Source organism: Marmota monax, unplaced genomic scaffold, assembly GCF_021218885.2.
Source record: "Marmota monax isolate L192 unplaced genomic scaffold, Marmota_monax_Labrador192_F-V1.1 WCK01_AAM20220418_F8-fsc00040, whole genome shotgun sequence".
NCBI classification, from domain to species: Eukaryota; Metazoa; Chordata; class Mammalia; order Rodentia; family Sciuridae; genus Marmota; species Marmota monax.
This window is the reverse complement of record NW_026692782.1, coordinates 7,421,569-7,440,615: the sequence shown is the minus strand read 5'-3', so window position 1 is coordinate 7,440,615 and position 19,047 is coordinate 7,421,569. Positions and strand designations below refer to the sequence as shown.

At 37.7% G+C, this 19,047-nt stretch overlaps 1 protein-coding gene across 17 annotated transcripts in view; it reads right to left on the bottom strand.

Annotated features, from left to right (window-relative positions):
* Positions 1 to 19,047, bottom strand: part of Marchf1 (membrane associated ring-CH-type finger 1) — a 756,948-nt gene that overhangs the window by 41,010 nt on the left and 696,891 nt on the right. For all 17 annotated transcript variants that reach the window (XM_058580391.1, XM_058580385.1, XM_058580387.1 and 14 more), the window contains one exon: positions 10,897 to 11,077. In XM_058580391.1, coding sequence (XP_058436374.1) covers positions 10,897 to 11,077 — 181 coding nt within the window. The remainder of the gene's footprint in view (positions 1 to 10,896; positions 11,078 to 19,047) is intronic.

Sequence of the window (19,047 nt, the reverse complement as noted above, 5' to 3'; positions counted from 1 at the left end):
ATCAAATCCAGGACCTTGTGCATAATAGGTGAGCTCTCTACCATTGAGCCACACCTTCAGACCAATCTTTTAAAAATTGACTTTTTGGGAGGAGGGGGTACTGGGAATTGAACTCAGGAGCACTCCACCACTGCAGCCCTACTTTGTATTTTATTTAGAGACAGGGTCTCACTGAGTTGCTTAGCACCTCGCCAATTGCTGAGGCTGACTTTGAACTTGCGATCCTCCTGTCTCAGCCTGCCAAACGGCTGGGATTACAGTTGTGTACCACTGTGCCGGCAAAAGAATTAACTTTTAATTCTGGAATATTTTTAGATTCATAGAACATTTCCATAGATAATAAAGGTTAACCATATCTTTCTCCTCTCACCCAACTTCCTCTAGTGTAAACATCCTACATTATCATAATACATTTGTTAAAACTATGAAACCAACATTAGTACATTGATATATCAATAATAAATATTGATTTAATAAGAACTAAAAAGCATGCTTGCTACAGCACTGCTAATGGGTGACTGAGAGAGACAATAAACATTGCCATATTATAGGACTTTACATTTTACAAAGTGCTTTTACTTACATACTTTATTCTTTGGTATAACCCTGAAAAGTTGGCAAAGCAGATACTCTTGCCACCCCACCAACTCCTTCCCACTTATTGATAGCAAAGGAGACTGGCTCACATCATAGAACTTACCTAAAGCCACAAAGCAAGAACCCAGAGGGAGTAAATCCAGTTCCTCCGTGCATGCAAACTAGGTTCTTTCCACTGAATTATATTGAACCCCACTAGGCAAATCTTTGCAGAGACATATGGACATTTCTACCCTGCAGAGATTATGGACTCGTGGCCTGAGGGCTAAACCTGGCCTTCAGACCACTTTGGGTTCTGCCTGAATTGTTTTCATATTTGAATTGGTTCTGATTATTTAAAAAAAAATGAGATCAGATTAAATCTAGAATTTGGGCTTCATTTGAAAAAGCAGTTGATTTGGCAACCACCAACTAGAGTCGAGTAGCTATTATTCCCTTTAGAGTAGCATGTCAAAGCACCACGGTCCCTAAGGCTCCTTATTATAACCCAGTGCTGTGTTCCTGGCTCTTTCTCATCATGAAAACAGACTGCCTACTTTTATAGTAGTTATCTGGTTCCTAATATAAAGTCAAGTGTGGGACTGAGCAGTTCTCCATAGACACTGTTAGTAAATTTTTTTTCAACCAATTTGGGGTTAATTTTGTGTACCTGCCCAGCCCGAGTTATAGTTTAATGGTTGGAATTATATTAATCCTGTCTTGAGTGACTAGAATTATCCCCATACCATTGTCAAGTCTATACCAAAATATTACAACCAACTCATTTTCAAACTCCCTACGCCCATCCCTCCCTGATCACAGGTAAATTTTCTGAAGTCAGTGGATTTTTGTCCTGTTCTTTACTGTAATCTTAGTACCAGGGACAGTGACTAGCACATAGTAAGTGCTCAGTAAATATTTGTTGACTGAGTGAAGCAGGGGTAGGGACTCAGAATTGGACACTCCTGGGATCCCTTGGGGTGGTCCTTCAGACACAGCTGGCTGTTGTCATTTCTTTTATCAATAGAATCCAATAATAGCTCATCCATCTCTCAGGGAATAAGCCATTTCACAGAAGCAGAGAAGGAGCTGGCTCAAAAACTTGTTAACTTTGTTTATTCATAAAAGTATTTTATCAAAGTATCAACTTTCGTATTAAACTAGTTTTCCATTTGTAGAAACCCTAGCTTTCAAGAAAATAGGACATATTTCTCAGACTCAGCTAAACTGACTTGCTTGCACCTTAAATCTGCTCTATGCTTCTTCACTGTGCTAAACAGAAAATGGCTTTCAGCCCACTGGCCCTGTTTCTTAGGGTCAGAAGTCTTACATGTCTCCCTCAGGGCTGCAGAACAGCTTTGCTGTCGAGAACCACCGGACCTGCATTACCTTAGCCTTTAACCACCAGCTTACTGCTTATAAGAAGAACACAAAACAGGGTGTTCTGGCTTAGCCTGGCTTCCAGGCACCTCTCAGGATGCCTCAGATACCTTCCTTCTTTCCCCCTCTTTCTCTTTCTTCCTCTTTTCACTCCTTTCTTCTTCCCTGTCCTAACTTTAATTGATTTAGTCCTCTCTCTCTGAAATACAGAGAGGGTACTTCTTTCTTTTCTTACAAAGATTTGCTTTAAAGAGTAATAAGAACAGGGCTGGGGGCTCAGTGGTAGAGCACTTGCCTAGCACGTGGGAGGCACTGGGTTCGATTCTCAGTACCACATATAAATAGATAAATCAATAAAAAATAAAGGTCTACTGACAACTGAAAAATATATTTAAAAAAAAAAAAAGGAATGAGAATGACTAAGGAAGCATGTACATTGTTTCTTTAGCATGAAGCCCTCCGTTCCTTACTCAGAATCCCACCCTGAACAAGCCAATCCACTGGACATGAAAGATTTTCCTCTATACTCATTTTTCTTTTTCTTCTGAACATCTAAAAATACATTTATGTTGGGCGCAGTGTTGCATGCATGCCTGTAATTCCAGCAACTAGGGAGGCTGATGCAGGAGGATTGCTAGTTGGAGGCCAGCCTTGGCAATTTAGTGAGACCTTGTTTCAAAATAAAAAATAAAAAGGACTGGGGGTGTAGCTCAGTAGAGATTTCCTGGGCTCAATCTCTAGTCTCCCAACCACCCCACCCCACACACTAGAATTAAAATATACTTCAACATGAAATGATTTTATTTTGGTGGGGGTAAATTCTTCACTTTGCTTTTCATGAAACTGCAGTTTTTTAAGTCAAAAGAAGCTTGAATGACAACTTTATTCAGTCTCCTCCTTTTACAGAGTCAAGGCGCAGAGGGCTGAAGCATGAGAACCAGAATTAAAACCTGGTCTTCTGACTCCTGGATTGGGACTCCTTGCTTTATGGTTTGAATTGAGCAGTTCTTAGTTAGCCATGTTCTTGTATTTCAGATGAAAGGTAACTTAACGATCCTGAGTCTAGGTCCTGGGAGAGCAGGTCCCACAGTAGTAGCACTGTCCTGCTCCCCGGAAAACCCCTTTTCTCTTTCCTTCATGTTTCCATGTGGAGGGAACTCCATCAGAGTGAGACAGCAGCCACTATCTGCTTTCCTTCAGTTCCCCAACAGCGAGAATGGCCCCCAGAACCAGGTCTGGATTGCTGAGCCTCCCTCCACCTCCCACCCTCTGTCCCCACTTGTGTCTCTTCTAACACACCATACATTTCACAAGGGTAGGTTCTGCTCTGTCTACTTGATTTGAGGTAGATATTCTTGAGCAAGAGGACAGCATTGGTACAATTAGGATTCAGGTGGTATACCCATGTGGGAGATGAGAGAAAAGGAGCTATGTGGTAGGGAATTGGAAGGAAGTGCACTTGTGAGAGATTCCTTCTCTTCAGAAGTGAAATCTTTTAGCCATTTATCATATTATAATGTTGGTGATATTATTCTAGCATACTGATGCTTGTGCAATGGGCCAGCTATACCATCAGTTCAGGTAAATCACATGAAAATAGCTTTCATTATTATCAATTCAAAAGAAAAGGGATTTGATTAGATGTAAAAATGTTCACTTTAGAAAATTGGTTTCCAATGCTTTTTTTGAAAAGTGAATTAAAAAATTTAAGGGAGATGGGTGTGGTGGTGTATGCCTGTAATCCCAGTGATTCATTCGGGAGGTCCAGGTAGGGGGATCACAAGTTGAAGGCCAGCCTCAACAACTTAGCAAAACTGTGTCTCAAAATAAAAAAAAAATGGTAAAAGCTAGGGATGTAGCTCAGTTGTAGAGTGCCTCTGGCTCCTATCCCCAATACCCACTACCTCCCTGAAAAGGTAAAAATTATTCTTATATTTGATGTGAAGATTTGAGGATTTTATAATAATGAATTAAGAAAAATATCCCTGCAACTGAACAAGAAAAAAATCTGTAACTGAAGGACAATTCACATAAGATAATGCTTTGTGGAAGTCTTTATTTCTACCGGTGTATATGTGTGTATGTGTATGTTTTAGCACTTTTTTGAGGGGAAGTCCTATCGATCAAACCCATGGCCTTGTACATCTAGGTAAGTGACCTACACTCGAGCCCCATTTCTACACATTCTAATTTGATGCTTTTATGTGTTCTATATGGATCATTGAAATATTGATCCCATCACTTCAACCATAATTTGTGTTTCAAAAATCAGAATATACAATATATAAGAGAATCTCCATTTTGTGTGTCCTTGGCCCTTGTTAAAATAAAAATGGATTTTCTCAAGGGCGGAACTTTATCTGGTTACAGACTTCAATAGCAAGGCTAATGTAAGTTAAGTGTTTGTTTTCATATCAGAATAGTAACACAAGGTGACATTCTTACTGGCAAGAGGGTGAAGTTCTCGAGCATTAGTTTTCAAAGAGATAAAAATGAGCTGAAGTAAAGTATAATTGAAGTTAGTAATAAAGAAATACAGAAAGATTTCAATTAATCAATTACAGCCAAGGATAATTATTCAAAGGTAGTTTATTTAAACTCATCTGTGACACCTTGTATCAAATCTGGCCCCCTATTTCCAGTTCTTTCCCCTTTGTGTCTTGGATATCCAACCGCTAAATAATACTTCTAGAATAACATGGAGAACAGAACAGAAGGCAGTCATTTTGCTCTGTGTTTATAGTTTTGTTTCCTTTTGTTTGCATAAATTTAGTTACGGATGGTTTTAAAAGATGAATAATCTTGCCCAGTTCTCTTTTTAAATTCCCCGTGCCCTTCCTTCTGGAGCTAGAGGGTATTCTTCCTTCCCTTTCTACCCTTTGTAGGTCACTCCAGGCTCTCTGAGGGCAGAGATTTTGTTCTGTCTTGCTCATTATTGAACACTACTAGCATATGGTAGATGCTTGGTATAGTGAGAGCAGAGCACAGGACCAGTCAGACACCACTAGGGGCCTCTCAGGACCATCACTCAGAGCACAGTTTGCTGGTGGAGTGAGTTCAGATCTACCCAGGGTGACTGTGTTTATGGACAGAAGCTTTGTAAAACAATAAGGTCGTTTGCTGCCCAGAAATCAATACTTTTACTCTGAGCAAACTGTTCTGTATTTCTGATTCTAGAAGTCTATACATTTCTTTGCAATTTCAAAAGATGAATTGAGCTGGTGATGTTTTATTTCAAGACAGAAGCAGGGCCATGTGTTAAGTCCCAAGTGTCTGTTAAAATAAATCACAAGACACCTGTGTTTTCCATCTCAAAATCATTTTAAAAGACAGGTTGGCATTGTTTTCTACTCACATTGGAATTTTAATCTAATTGAAATATCATTTGTAGTTCTGAGAGTACTAATGTGTTGAGGCACTAAAACAAATTTTAAAAATCCAGCACTTTTAGTGGAAAGGATAATGCTCTCATCAAGTTGAAATACTATTTTTAAAAAAGGATCTTCTTTTTGTAATTAGTGGTTTTCTCATAAGTCCCTTTGAAAAACCAGCCTCTATCTCAGAGCAAAGCCTGTCCAAGGAAGGGACATGGCCTTTGTCCTTGGAAAAACCCACAGAGCACTCCTAGGCACATTCCCACCCTGCTAAGTTGTTTATCTACAAATAACAGGAGAGATCTGCTGCGCCAGGTGTCCCTGACTCAGTCAGGCTAGGTGGGGATCCATAGCAGCCCCCTAGCAGCGACCAATCAGCATGAGACAGGGAAATACCTGGGATGCCAGATGACCCTCCCAGTAGTTTATGGTGGTTGATAACAAGTTGGGAAACCATGTAGTTCAGCAGGAACACCCCTCTTGGCTTAAACCAATCAGTTCAAATGAATACTTCTTTTGTACTGACCAATCACCCCACCCAACTTGTTCCCGCCAGTGAATGTGCTAATCATGTTTTAGAGTTGTTATTTGATTTTCCCGCGGTGTGTGATGATTTGCTATGATGTATGTGGGGGTCCCTGCCTTCCCCAAAGAATGAATAAAACTGCTGCAAACCCTGGGCTCGGGGCCTCTCAGCGTCACCAGCTGCTGTGTGCGCGCGGAGGACCGAGCTAGCTTGCAATAAACACCTCTTTGCTGCTTACATTGATCTTGGGTCTCTGGTGGTCTTTGGGGGTCCCGAATTCGAGCATAACACCTTCCCACACTCATCAGCTAAGTAGCCTATTGGGTCCCTCAGTGAATGGAGCAATGAAAGTCGGGGAGGAGAGTTTGGCTGCAGACAGCATCGACACTGGACAGTGAACATTTTTTTGTGGAAAAACTATCTGGCTCCTTTGAAGAGCATGAGTTAGGAAAAAAAATCATTTCCTGAGTTTAAATTGCTTAGACTTCCCGTAGGGTCATAAAATAACAGAAGTGAAACTGAGCACAGTACAACGAGAGAACATGTATGTGTTGTAAATTGTGAGCTTGGTCATCTTTGCAAGAAGGATGAAGTTTTTTTCTGGGACTATACCAGGGCAGAGATTTTCATTGCTATAGGTTTGCATATTTGTGAAGAAATGAAACAGCAAACCAGTGATAAGGCAATTGCCTGGAGACATCAACACTTCATGTGCTGAGGGCTTCCCTCCCAAGCAATCCCAAATTCCTTGAGCAAAATTGAGAACTAAGAAGGATGTCAAAGAGGACTCTGAGAACCTTAGAATGGTGTCAGAATGCTCTTGCCCACTAAAATTATTGCCAGGGATTAAAACAGAATTTCTTTTTTTTTGTACCAGAGATTGAACTTGGGACGCTTAACCACTAAAGTCACATCCCAGCCCTATTTTGTATTTTATTTAGAGACAGGGTCTCACAAGTTCTCACGAGTTACTTAGCACTTCACTTTTGCTGAGGATGGCTTTGACCTTGTGATCCTCCTGCCTCAGCCTACTGAGCAGCTGGGATAACAGGTGTGTGCCACCACGCCCTGCTTAAAATAGAATTTTGAAGAAGCCTATCCAGAGTTGACTTCAGCCTTTTCCAAGTCCTATAATGCCTGTTTTTTGTTGTTGAAATGAAATAGCTATGGGAAACATTGACAAGGACAGTTGGAGGAAGAGAGAAGTGACCCTGATGCTCCGAGAAGAGTGAGGGAAGAGAAACAACAAAACACAGATAAATGGGAAGATTGTCCAAACACAGAAGGCTAGGGAAAGAAGAGTGAAGATAAAGTCGAATATGTGCTTCAAACTATTTAAGTCAGTATTTTCAGCCTGCAAAATAATTGATGTGCATGTAATGACGTCCCTGAGTTATTAGAAGAAGTTAGGAAAACTGAGATATTATGTAAAATATTCATGTGTAAGAAGGAAGAATTTAGAAAAAAGATTCAGAAAGATTTCCATTGGAAATGGCTCAAGTTAAAAACTAAAGTTTTGATGCTTAAAGAGAGTCTGTTAGTTAGTGGCGGTGCCACAATGTGCAATGTGGTGGTGGTGGTGGTGTTAGCACCTAGGAACTTCCAGGGTGTGACATTCACTTTGATATGGAATCTCATTAAATTGGGCTTAAGATATCTATGTCACATGGGGTTTAATGGGGATTGAATTATTTAACTTAAAAAAGATAAAAGAATGCATGTACTTGAGTATTTTTAGTATATATTTTTCAAATAATTTCTATATGGAAAAATTATATAAAGAAATATTTTAGGGCAGGATGTAAAGTTTTCAGTAGTATTTGCTGTCCCCATAAGCCTGGCTTCACATCGATGCCTGGTTTCTCTCATTTAGGAGTGACTGAAATGGGAACCCCATGCAATTCTTTTGCTTCAAAATAGGAGATTAGTTTATGCTTCCTAATCAATATTGTGTACTTTTCTAAATTTCATTGTGCTTTCTTTACTTGTGACTTTTTGACTTTTCTGGGCTCTGAGAATTACTTCTGACCCTGGGTAACTCAGCAAATTAATGGGACTTTTATTGAGTGTCGTAAAAGTAGCTGAGCTACTGACTTAAAGATGATGAAAATTGCTTTTCCTTGAATAAGCCCTTGATTTTATTTTGACTTTAAAGATTTTTCTTCTGGAAATGTTAGAATACCTTGATGAATTTGCTAACTGTAGATTTTGGTGTAGAACTACCAATTAATGAAGCAAAAGTTTACTGATATCTTCAGAGACTATTAGCCCCAAGGTTTGTCAGACTGTGGAGACTTCCACCTTTCTATCTTCAAATTTATTTCATTTAAGCAGAATCTCCTGCCTCCATTGGCTAATGGCAGAAATTCAGAATCATTAGCTAAATTAATTGTTTCATGTGCTTGGTCTTTAGAACGTTATAAACTATAATGGAATTACTGAGTTGAGAGCAATTAATTGGATGTTCTTCAAATATATTCTAACCAAATGCTGTACCTGGCACTCTTTATGAACACTTAAAAACTACCAAAAGGAAACTGTTGATGAATCCTAGTGCCATCAAAATAAACCATCTAGAACAGTTTTAATATCCCCAGATCTGTGTATTTGTGTCACCCCTCCATCTGAAAAGTCATTGCAGATACTGCCTCTTAAGTGTAAATTTAGTGCTCTATATTTTTAAAAGGAAAAAAATGAGAATTTGAAATACTTTCCCTCTCTGGTCTTCTTTTAAAGCCCATAAATCATGGAGGGAGGAACAGAATGCTCACATGTTCCTCATGTCTAGGACTCGTGTTTGAGGCAGAAGTTGAAAATTGAGGGCATTGAGGCATACACAGAGTGTAGGTGGCAAGAAGTCTCAGGTAAGAGAGTGAAGATAGAAAAATGGGAAGAACTTGGAAAGCAAATTGCATTCTAAAGGGACCAGCTTCCACATTAGCCCTGCTGGTTGTGGTCATATGGGAATGTGGTCCTGGTAAAGCCAAATACTGGGATTTCCAAACAAAGTCAGATGTGTGAAATTTTTTAGGAACTAATCACATTTAAATTTTGGTAACATAATTCAAGTTTTAAACTCTGTGGGACAAACAAAACCTGTTTGTGGGCTATCAGGAAGCCACCTCTGGATTAGATTCTAACACTTCCTATTCATACACACACAATATATACAAAATAAAGGATGTTGAAATACTGCCCTTTTGATCAATCAAAGAATATGTTTTTTGTTTTTTTTTAAATAAAGGAAACTAGGGTGTTTCATTAATCACAGATAATCAACAGTTAATCCATTAGGCTATAGTAACATATTCATTATCATGACTATTTAAAAAGATGGTGTATTTGCTTCCTTTCTATTTGGTTTATAAGCAGGTGAGTTCAGGAAACAAAGATTTCCTGATATGGTTGTCAGTTGTTGGTACTGGAATATTAAGAAGTGTGCAAAATAGAAAGGCCCAGAGTTGTATTTAAAGGGTGATTCTATAAAAACTGAGGGTAGAATAAAGACTTTTCAAGTTCCTTCAGGGCATCACGTTTAGTTCATTATGCCAAAAAAGTGTAGTGGTAGATACTAGAAAAAAGAGACAGTTTGAATATGTTATTATTTTAGACTGTTGCCCTCAAACTGAAATATACAGATGCTATGAAAAAATTTGCAGTTTCCTGAGGGATGAGAAGAGAAATTCAGAGACTCACGGAGCACACAATGTGTCATTAGCTACTCCAGACAGTACACAGCATCTATTAGTGGATAAAGCAAAGGGAAAGGAATAAACATCCATTTCTATTTCTTACATTGTTGCTCTGGGACCTAGAGGAACAGTGTCACCTTTTGGCATTTGGGTCACCTCCTATGCTAAGAAAAATGACAATGTATGTCCCAAAGGCACTTTGTGCATAATTTTTGACACCTATAAAGCATTTGCAAATTTTTAAATGCAAGGGTACCACAAAAGTATGGAATGCTATTCTCCTTCTTCATGATATACAGAAATGAAGAATTATGACGGCCAGCCACCAGCCACCAGTCAGTTACCTACTGGAATGTTTTTGTTTGCTTTTCATCTTTGTTCATTCTGGAACCCATCATGTTTATTTCCAAGCAATGTTCTTTCTATCCACTTTAGCTTTGCATTTCATTTAAATGAAAAAGCAGGCCTGGGCTGATTCATTATTTAAATTGCAGTCTCTAAGCTCCCCTTTGGAGACTGAGGAATCCATATGTGTAAGGCTGCAGTTAGGCAAAAAGAAGAATAAGTAACATGATAAAATCCAGGGCCCAGCTCTCAAGCGTGAATTATATAAAGTTCATTGTCCTTGTCTGTGTCCCTTACAAGTAGTCCTTGGGTAGCTTTAAGTGAGATGTTAACCTTATACTTGAAACATAGTCTTACCTTCATTCTTTAGGAAAAAAAACTGACAAATGAGAATTTGAAGATAAACTTCATAGATTAGAAATATACTTACCTCTCTCTTATAGCTTGATGTACAATATGGAAAATGATACTTTTTCTGTGTACTCATTATATATAAAACATCAAACAATACATATATAAAAATAAACATAAAAATCAGTCCATACCTTCTAGAAGAAATCACTCTTTTTTATGATCTACTTTTCTATAAATTACTACTTGACTTTCAAGAAATTAGATAGGTTCATGTTGTTTAATCTATCATTTAACTTCTTGATAACTATTCTCAATTTTTTTAAACAATTCAATTAGATTGAATTACAAAAATATTTAGCATACATATATATGTGTGATTTTCTCTATATATGTATTTTACATAGGTTTTTTTTTTTAATCATGAAGGGTGATGTATAAATCAGAGGTCCTAATGTATAAAACAGAGAAGAAAGAAAAGATCACTTGCCAACTCTTGGCTGTCTTTTGCACACTGAGCCCATTACAGGATATGTTACCTTCATGGATATTAGCATATTGGCTGAGTCTTAATTGGGAAGAAAATGAACTTATAAAAACAAGCCTGCCTTGCAAGTTCTCTCCCCCAAACCAGCTCCTGTGGATACTGTACCTTCCGGAGGGGTTTGAGCTTGGTCTCCATTATGAAGTCATATTTGCAGAGTTCGCAGCAGCGCGTGTCTGAGCTCTTGATCCACTGGTGGAGGCAGGACTGGTGGACAAAGCGCAGGGTCCCCGTGCAGCGACAGGGTGTGATGAGGGGGCTTTCTTCGTCCCCTTCGCAGTGACAGATCCTGGGGAGGGACACAGCAGACAGTATGAAATCTCAGAGAGAACATTCTCACCAGTGGATTTCTACCCTTGCTTACACCAGGCTATGTTAGAACTTACAACCTAAAATTTAGAGTACACTGACATTTCATTACAACCTGGATGCTAGAGCTGAGTCTTTGATCAATATGAATTTGTTTGCACTTGTATGGTCATTGCCAGACTTAAGTCATGTTATAAGGCATTAGATATTGGCATTGCAGAAACAGACTATCATTTGATTTCTACACTGAAGCCAGTGTTTTAAAAAAATAATTAATAATTCTTTAACACTGGGGATTGAACCTACGGGCCCTTAACCACTGATCCACATCCCCAGTCTTTTCTATATTTTATTTAGAGACAGGTTCTCACTAAGATGTTTGGAGCCTCAATAAGTTGCTGAGGCTGGCTTTGAACTCTCAATCCTCCTGAGCCGCTGGGATTATAGGCCTGCGCCACCATGCCTGGCCTGAAGCCAGTTTTAAGAGCATACAAGCTCTGTATCCAGCTTCATTTCTTTTAATAAGTCACTTTCTTTGGGTTTTCATATCTAAAAGTTATGACATGTAAATATTCTAAGGAATATTAGAATCAGGGTGATATTGGCCTCATAGAATATGTTTGGAAGTGTTCCCTCTTTTTCTATTTCATGAAATAGTTTGAGGAGTATTGGTGTTAGTTCTTCTTTAAAGGGCTTGTAGAACTCAGCTGTGTATCCATCTGGTCCTGGGCTTTTCTTGGTTGCTAGATTTCTGATGGTGTGGAACATTAGAATTTCATTGTGTTATTTTGATGGCGGTTTTATAGGACTATAGTGTATAATGTAGTAATATAGTGTGGGGAATTTCTGAAAAATTTTAATGCATAATCAAAGAATAAAGTTACTACTGAAGTTTCAGACTAAGAATATTATAAATATTTTCCTAGGAAGATGCATACTTATTGGGTCATAATTAACTGTCCAAACTGTCAATAGTCATCATTGTACAAAAACCCCATAAAAATGACCAATTACATAAAATTCAAGTTCATGAAATTCTATAGTTTGAAAATGTTAATCACTACTTTGGCCAGTGAACTTTGAGTTCAAATAGTTTCTGAATTACTCTAAAGTCTAGTTTTAAAGATTTAGAGTTTCACAGATTTACATAGAGAAGTTTGCAATCAATGTCCCCCCTCCCCTGGAATGAGTTAAAAAGTAGCAATGTTGGATGTAGTATCTCATATGAAAATCAATGTGGTAGGGGAAAATTAAAATGAAATCTCCATTACTCTCATATTCATATTTTTAAAAATAATTTATTTTCTTCTTTGAATAAGTTAAGCCTTTCATAACTCTAGGTAGTGAATTAAAACCTCAGCCTTTCAGCAACTCTCACGATTTAACCAGCTGTTAGAAGTTGGTAATAAATTTAATTAGAAACCTTGCTTTATATCTGTTAGAGATATGAATGTTGAATGTAGCATTTAAAAAAAATTTAAAAAATCTGCATAATTCCTTTTTTTAAAAAAAAACAACAAAAGCTGAGTCACAGTGGTGGGATGGAAAAATGTATCCATTGCTGCTACTGCTCTTTCCTTATGGGTGTTTACACCCTTTTCTCCAGAAGCATATGTTTTAAAGAGTGGGTTTAAAATCTACTCTGAAAATACACTATCTCCCCAGAGAAAATGAAATACCTGCTTAGATTGCCAGTGCAGTAAGATACAGGAATTGAAACCTAATGCTCCCTGACCTCAAAATAAAGAAGTAGGACACCAGTATTTTGTCTTAATTTCTTAAGTAAAAATAAAGTAAGCACAAGGAAACTCTGACTTCTACGGTTTTGGGGTGGGCATGATGGGATGAGGACAGAGGGAAGGTCAGGCCAATGTCCCCTTTCTCCCAGAGAGAGCTGAGAGCAGCAATGCTGGATAAAACACCTCAAGGCCAAATGGCTGACATGGTGGCGCATGCCTGTAATCTCAGTGGCTCCAGAGGCTGAGGCAGGAGGATTGAGAGTGCAAAGCCAGCCTCAGCAAAATTGAGGCACTAAGCAACTCAGTGAGACCCTGTCTCTAAATAAAATACAAAATAGGGCTGGGGATGTGGCTCAGTGGTCAAGTATCCCCTGAGTTCAATCCCTGGAACCCACTCTTGGCCCCCCAAATGATCCGAATGCCTATTCCTTAAGAAACCTGAAATAGCTCCTTCTTCCAAATCTAGGCTTCAGGAACTGGGCCCTCTGTGCCTTATATCACAGTTGACATGCCACCACAGTGTCACAGCCTAGGTGCTCAGTAGTTGGCTGACAAGGCAGCTATGAAGGAAATAAGAGCTTCTACAGCATTTAATCTGATTGTAATATTTATTATTTGAGTCACTGAAATCTAATTAATTGTGAAGAATAAGAGATATTATTTCATAGGTCCTTGAACCTATTTTTTCTCCCCATTTTTTATTGGCACTTTATATTGTACATATGATGGAATTTGTTGTTATATATTCATACATGCACACAATTTAACAATATAATTTGGCCAATACCACTCCTCAGCACTTCACCTGTCCCTCATCTACTTCCACGCCCCCTTCTTCTATTCTATTTATCTCTCTTTGATTTTCATGAAATCCCCTCCCACACCTTCTTTTCCTTTTTCCTTTCTAGCTTCTACATATAGGAGAAAATGTGATCCTTGACCTTCTGACTTTTTTCATCTTGAAACTCCTATTTCTCTTACTACTTCAATCAGACCTTGGCCCAATTCTGTCCAATGAATGTGATTATAAATAAAGTTTTATTGAAACACAGCCTCACCCACTGGTTTATATATTGTTTAGAGTTATATTTGCAGTATAACAGCAGAGCTAAGTAGTTTCTGCAGAGATCATCTAGCTGCAAAGATTAAAATATTTGCTATCTGGCCCTTTTCAGAAAATGTCTGCAGACTCCTTCTTTAAGGTATACATGGTGATTCTGAGTTAGAGACAATATGTGTATGTTGCTGACAACAATGAAAAAAAAAATTTACAAAATAAATCACCCCAACCTCTGCAAGCAACCAAAAACTGAAATAAAGATTATATAGAGAAATAATAAAATGTTCACACTATAAATGAAAGCTATCTTGACCTGACTTTAAAGTCTACTGCTTCCATGGGCAAAATTACTCATTTGAAAAAGAGAAATTTGCCTTTAAAGTCATCTGATAATTCATCACTAAAAAAATAAATAAAATAAAAAGATTGTATCAAATGCTCAACTGCTCAACATCTGCCAAAAAGATTCTGAGATTCTGACTTTTTACTGACATGAATAAAGTAATTTATTCATAAGCAGTTTTAAACAAAGACCTAGCTGATTTACTAAGTTCAAACTGACCTGATCAGCTTACTGATTATAATACAACTTCCTATGTCTTATAATGATCTTTTAAAAAAATTCTTCTAAGACTCTTACCTGAAGCACCACCAACAGTATTATTTTCTCATAAAATTAAAATTATTTCCCATAGGAAAAATCAAAAGTTTGCTTCATTTTCATTTCCATTTCACATACTTTATTTAGCACATTTTTAGCATTTTGAACTTTTTCTAAATTATCCAACTCAAGTGACACCCAAGAGTCTTTTCTAAGCTATATTTAGATTGTTTCAAATGAATTGAAGAGCTAAATATCAACTTCAATATCTTTTAAAAATAAAAAAATAATATAAGACCATTAAAGAAAAAATTAAACAATTCTTAAATCGGTATACTCGACAGAAATCACTATTGCTGAATTAGAAATGAAAACACAGTAATGAAAACATAAACATGTTTTTCCCAACAGAATAATTGTATAAAGAAAATGTTGTTAATGCTATCATAAAATTACATTGTAAAATATTTATAATTTTGATGCATTTTTACTTGATGGAAAATTGAGGCTTGGAAATTCAGTAATTCTATAACTCATTGGTGATCCACGTTGGTGCCCGATACCCAGTGGGAGGAAGAAGTGAATTCATAGATTTTATTGGCATTTTAGTATATTGAATGTCTACTTACAATCTAATCAGCATATGTTGAGATTTTCATATTTAAGACTTCAATGCACTGGTACTTCCACATAATTTTTAGATTTCCATGAACAGAACACCACAAAATGTTATGTAACACATTAAGTGTTAGTTTGTTTGTTTGTTTGTTTTTGTTTTCTTTTTGGTATGGTCAAAGTGTATAATTGCCTTAATGTTTGATTTTAAGAAAAGTAACTTCTTTTGTTTTGGTCTTATTTATGTTAAAATGGTCTTTACTGTTCACCATTCACTCCCTTCTGAAGGCTCTTGGACCTGATAGAATAATATATTTTTCTGCAAAAGTTTTAAAAATAATTCATTACTTGAAAAAATGTCTTTATGAGGCCCATCATGGTTAAAAAAATTTGGGAATTTAAAAATTATTTCATTCATTTGATTGATCATTTTTTTAGTTCTTTTTTAAAAATATGTTCTAGTTGTAGATGGACACAATATCCTTATTTTATTTATTTATTTTTATGTGGTGCTGAGGACCGAACCCAGTGCCTCACACATACTAGGCTAGCACACTACCATTACGCCACAGTGCCACAACCTCAGTCCTTCTTAGGGACCTTGTTTGTGATACTACTGCAATTATCTGAGAAATAAGAATCTGGACCAACATGGTGACCTTGAGGAAGGTCAACAAGTGACTCTGGAAAGTGTGGAGACATGGAGGGCTCACTTGTCTTCCATGATTAGCTGCAGTAGCAAAGCATTTCTAGAACATACTTGACTTCTAAATGCCATCATCCTTGTCATCTTCAAGCAGCATCTTGACCACAGGCTTCCCAACTCATGGATTCTCAGAGTCATGCTAGATTTACCCCTTCTTTTTTTGAGTCTTTCCCCTCACTTCCCTATCTACATTTTTCTCCATAACCAACTTTTACTAAATAATCTTTAACAGTAATTGTGGGTACTGCTATGTCTGTGTTGGCTTAATTTGGATGTTAATCATTCAGACCTAACCATCATGCTTCAGATTGTGGCATGCATTCTTAGCACTCACTTTACTAAACCAAAAAGATATTATAAATTTTTCAGACAGAAGCCATATTGAAAAGTATTAAGCAGTGGTGAGAAATTAAACTTTCAAGGTCAATGAGTGAGGAGTTAGAATGTCTCTGTCTCTCAATATTACACAGCAGCGAAAGGATAGCAGGCTAGGGAAAGTTTTATTTTTAGTTTTCTTTTCATTTTATTATTAGCATGGAAAATGTGAACTTGTTCATAAATGGAATTGAAGGTGCCACAGAGAGTTGGACGTTTAAAAAAATCGTTGGGCAAGAGAATGCCCACTTGTTGACAAAGGTGGTTGGAAGAAAGTATAGGGAAAGAAAGTCTTATAGGGGAACGTGTTTAGGCAAGTGGAAAAGGAACACTGACACCTGTTCCTGAGGGCAAGAGGTAGAGGAAAATGGAAGGTAAAGATGAGAAAGTGGTGGAAACAGAAGAAATTGCAGCAGTGGGTGGTCTACTCTTTTTAGAGGCAGGTATGATAAACACAGGGGAGGAAGGCATAGGGTTAAGGTCTTAGAGAGGCTGTAAATAATTAGAAAAAACCACTTGGAGAATGTGATGGGAAATTAACCAAGCGTGAATGTAAGAATTGTGGAGCAACCTTGAGGTCCCTGGTGAGATTAGACAGCGCGGATTTATAGTAAACGCTGCTAACATTGTACAGGGACTTGGCAGCGAACAGCAGTCAGAGAGCCGCCCTGCAGCTTGGGACGCATTCTAACTGTTCTGAGATCACCAGGTCAGACATAGGCAGGACACAGAAGGAAGGATTCTGGAACATCAGCAAATACAGCATGTAGGCAGTGGGGGGCAAGTGAATTCTTATCTTGGTTAACATGTTATGGGAAAAGGTGAGTTCCTATTCTTTTGGTTGCACTGCTTTCCCATGACAATGGGGAAATAGTATATGGAATGATTTGGTATTTGAGATTCAAATCTAGATCAAGTCCTGGCTCACCTTCTTGCTCTTTGCTCCAGTAAACTGAAAAAAAAAATCTCAGTTTACTCATTTGTAAAGTAAGGTTAAAAATACCTTTTAGGGGGTCATGAAGATTAAATGAGATGAAAGTGTACAGCACTTGGCCCATGGTAGGCAATCAAATATTTATTTTATTTTACTTATTTATTTGACACACATACAATTTTAACTGACTTTGGCTTGCTAATTATATTATGACTTGTTACAGGATCATGGGATTACTACTACCACTACTAATTTGGTTTGCAAATGGCACTGCTTTCAGTACCCTGGGACAGAATGATTTCAGCAGCTGGTTAGTTGGTTAAAACTCATTCTCGTAAGGCCAAGGTCATGAATTCTGACAGCACACAGGTGGGTTAGCTTCAGACACATTTGAGTCCACAGGTCAGTCATGTCACAGTCGTGTCTGCAAGAAAGCTAGGCAGAAAGGGGTTTTTGTGTCTGTGTAGGGTAAATTTGATATTGAATTCAGTTTCACTCTTCTTTATGATGACTGACCTCAGACACGATTTTAGAATTGGTGGTCTCATCTATAAAATCTTATGTGGCTATTACAAGGCTCAAATAAAATATGTGAGAAAATACTGCCAAGTTTAATCACTATTCCAAAATGAGGTCTTATTGCCAATATATAAATAATCAATAAAACCAACAGAAAGTGTTGCTAGATATTATAAGTGTAAGGCATTGCATGTTTTTGTCAAAGCAATTTATTTTTTCATGTCTGCCTTTCAATTCACAGGACTGTCATGTTTTACCTCCAAGGACTGCGGTGAGAGAAAGGCACCCTAATATTGGGATTACTTTTCTATTAAGATACCCACACGTTCCCTATAGTCAAGTCTAAGTACCTTTGCTAGTTTTAAATTTTTTATGAATGTCTTTTGCTTTTTTCGACTAACCTCTCCTTCTGGAAACTTCCATCATTGTGGCAAACAAAATGAAATGATCAGAGCAAGTGGGATAGTGACCACCAACATGTTAGAATTCTGGGACAGTAAGAGATGATAAAGGAATAACATAGAACTCAGTGTCTAAATTGATGGCAGAGACTCTTCGGCTGCACTTCAAAATTATAGGCAAAGGAGCTGTCTTTTAATATATGAGTAATTTTGGAACAAACAAAAATAAATGCTAATTTCTGCATTTAACCTCTCAGGGGAATAAAAGGCAGGGAAAGGGAAATTACATAACAGCTGTCTTCAAATATGTCACAGTCTATTGTGTGAAAGAGCAACTGTCTTGTCTGTCTCACAACTAGACCCAGTGAGGAGACGTTAAAGGAAACACACTTCCATGAAATAGGAAGAGATGGAGACACCCAGCACTTTCCAAAGATGGAATGAGCTCTCCCAAAATGGTGAATTTCCCACCATTGAATATATTCCCTCACAGATAGGGTGGTTTGGACAGATGTACTCTAAAATGAACCAGAGCAAAGGTGAACTGCTTCACCTCTTTTCCAAGGTTGTCATCTATTATTTTCTGTTTCCCAAGGACTGATTTTTTTTCCCTTTTTAATTCTTCAGGAGCGTTTCTCCTCTGCTTATCCTTAGAATTTTGCACTTAACCCTTTGGTTTTTCCTCTCTATACTACCATGGTGAGGTAGTCTAGATCCATAACTTCAAATATTGATCTTAGACTTGTGACCTTGTGACTTTAAGACACCTCCCTTCAAAATCTTGTCAATATCAAGAAACTTAAGCCAGCTCTCCAAATCCAAAGTCAGCGTTTCCCCAGTGGGACACTTACTTTCTATGTCTCACCATTTCCAAGATAGCTTTTCTCTTAAAGATCCCAATCCAGTAGTATTCCCCCATGTCGGGATAGTCTGCCTTTATCTTTGACCCTTCCATGTACTTTAGACCCTATATTCATATTGCCAACTACATGACAATGCT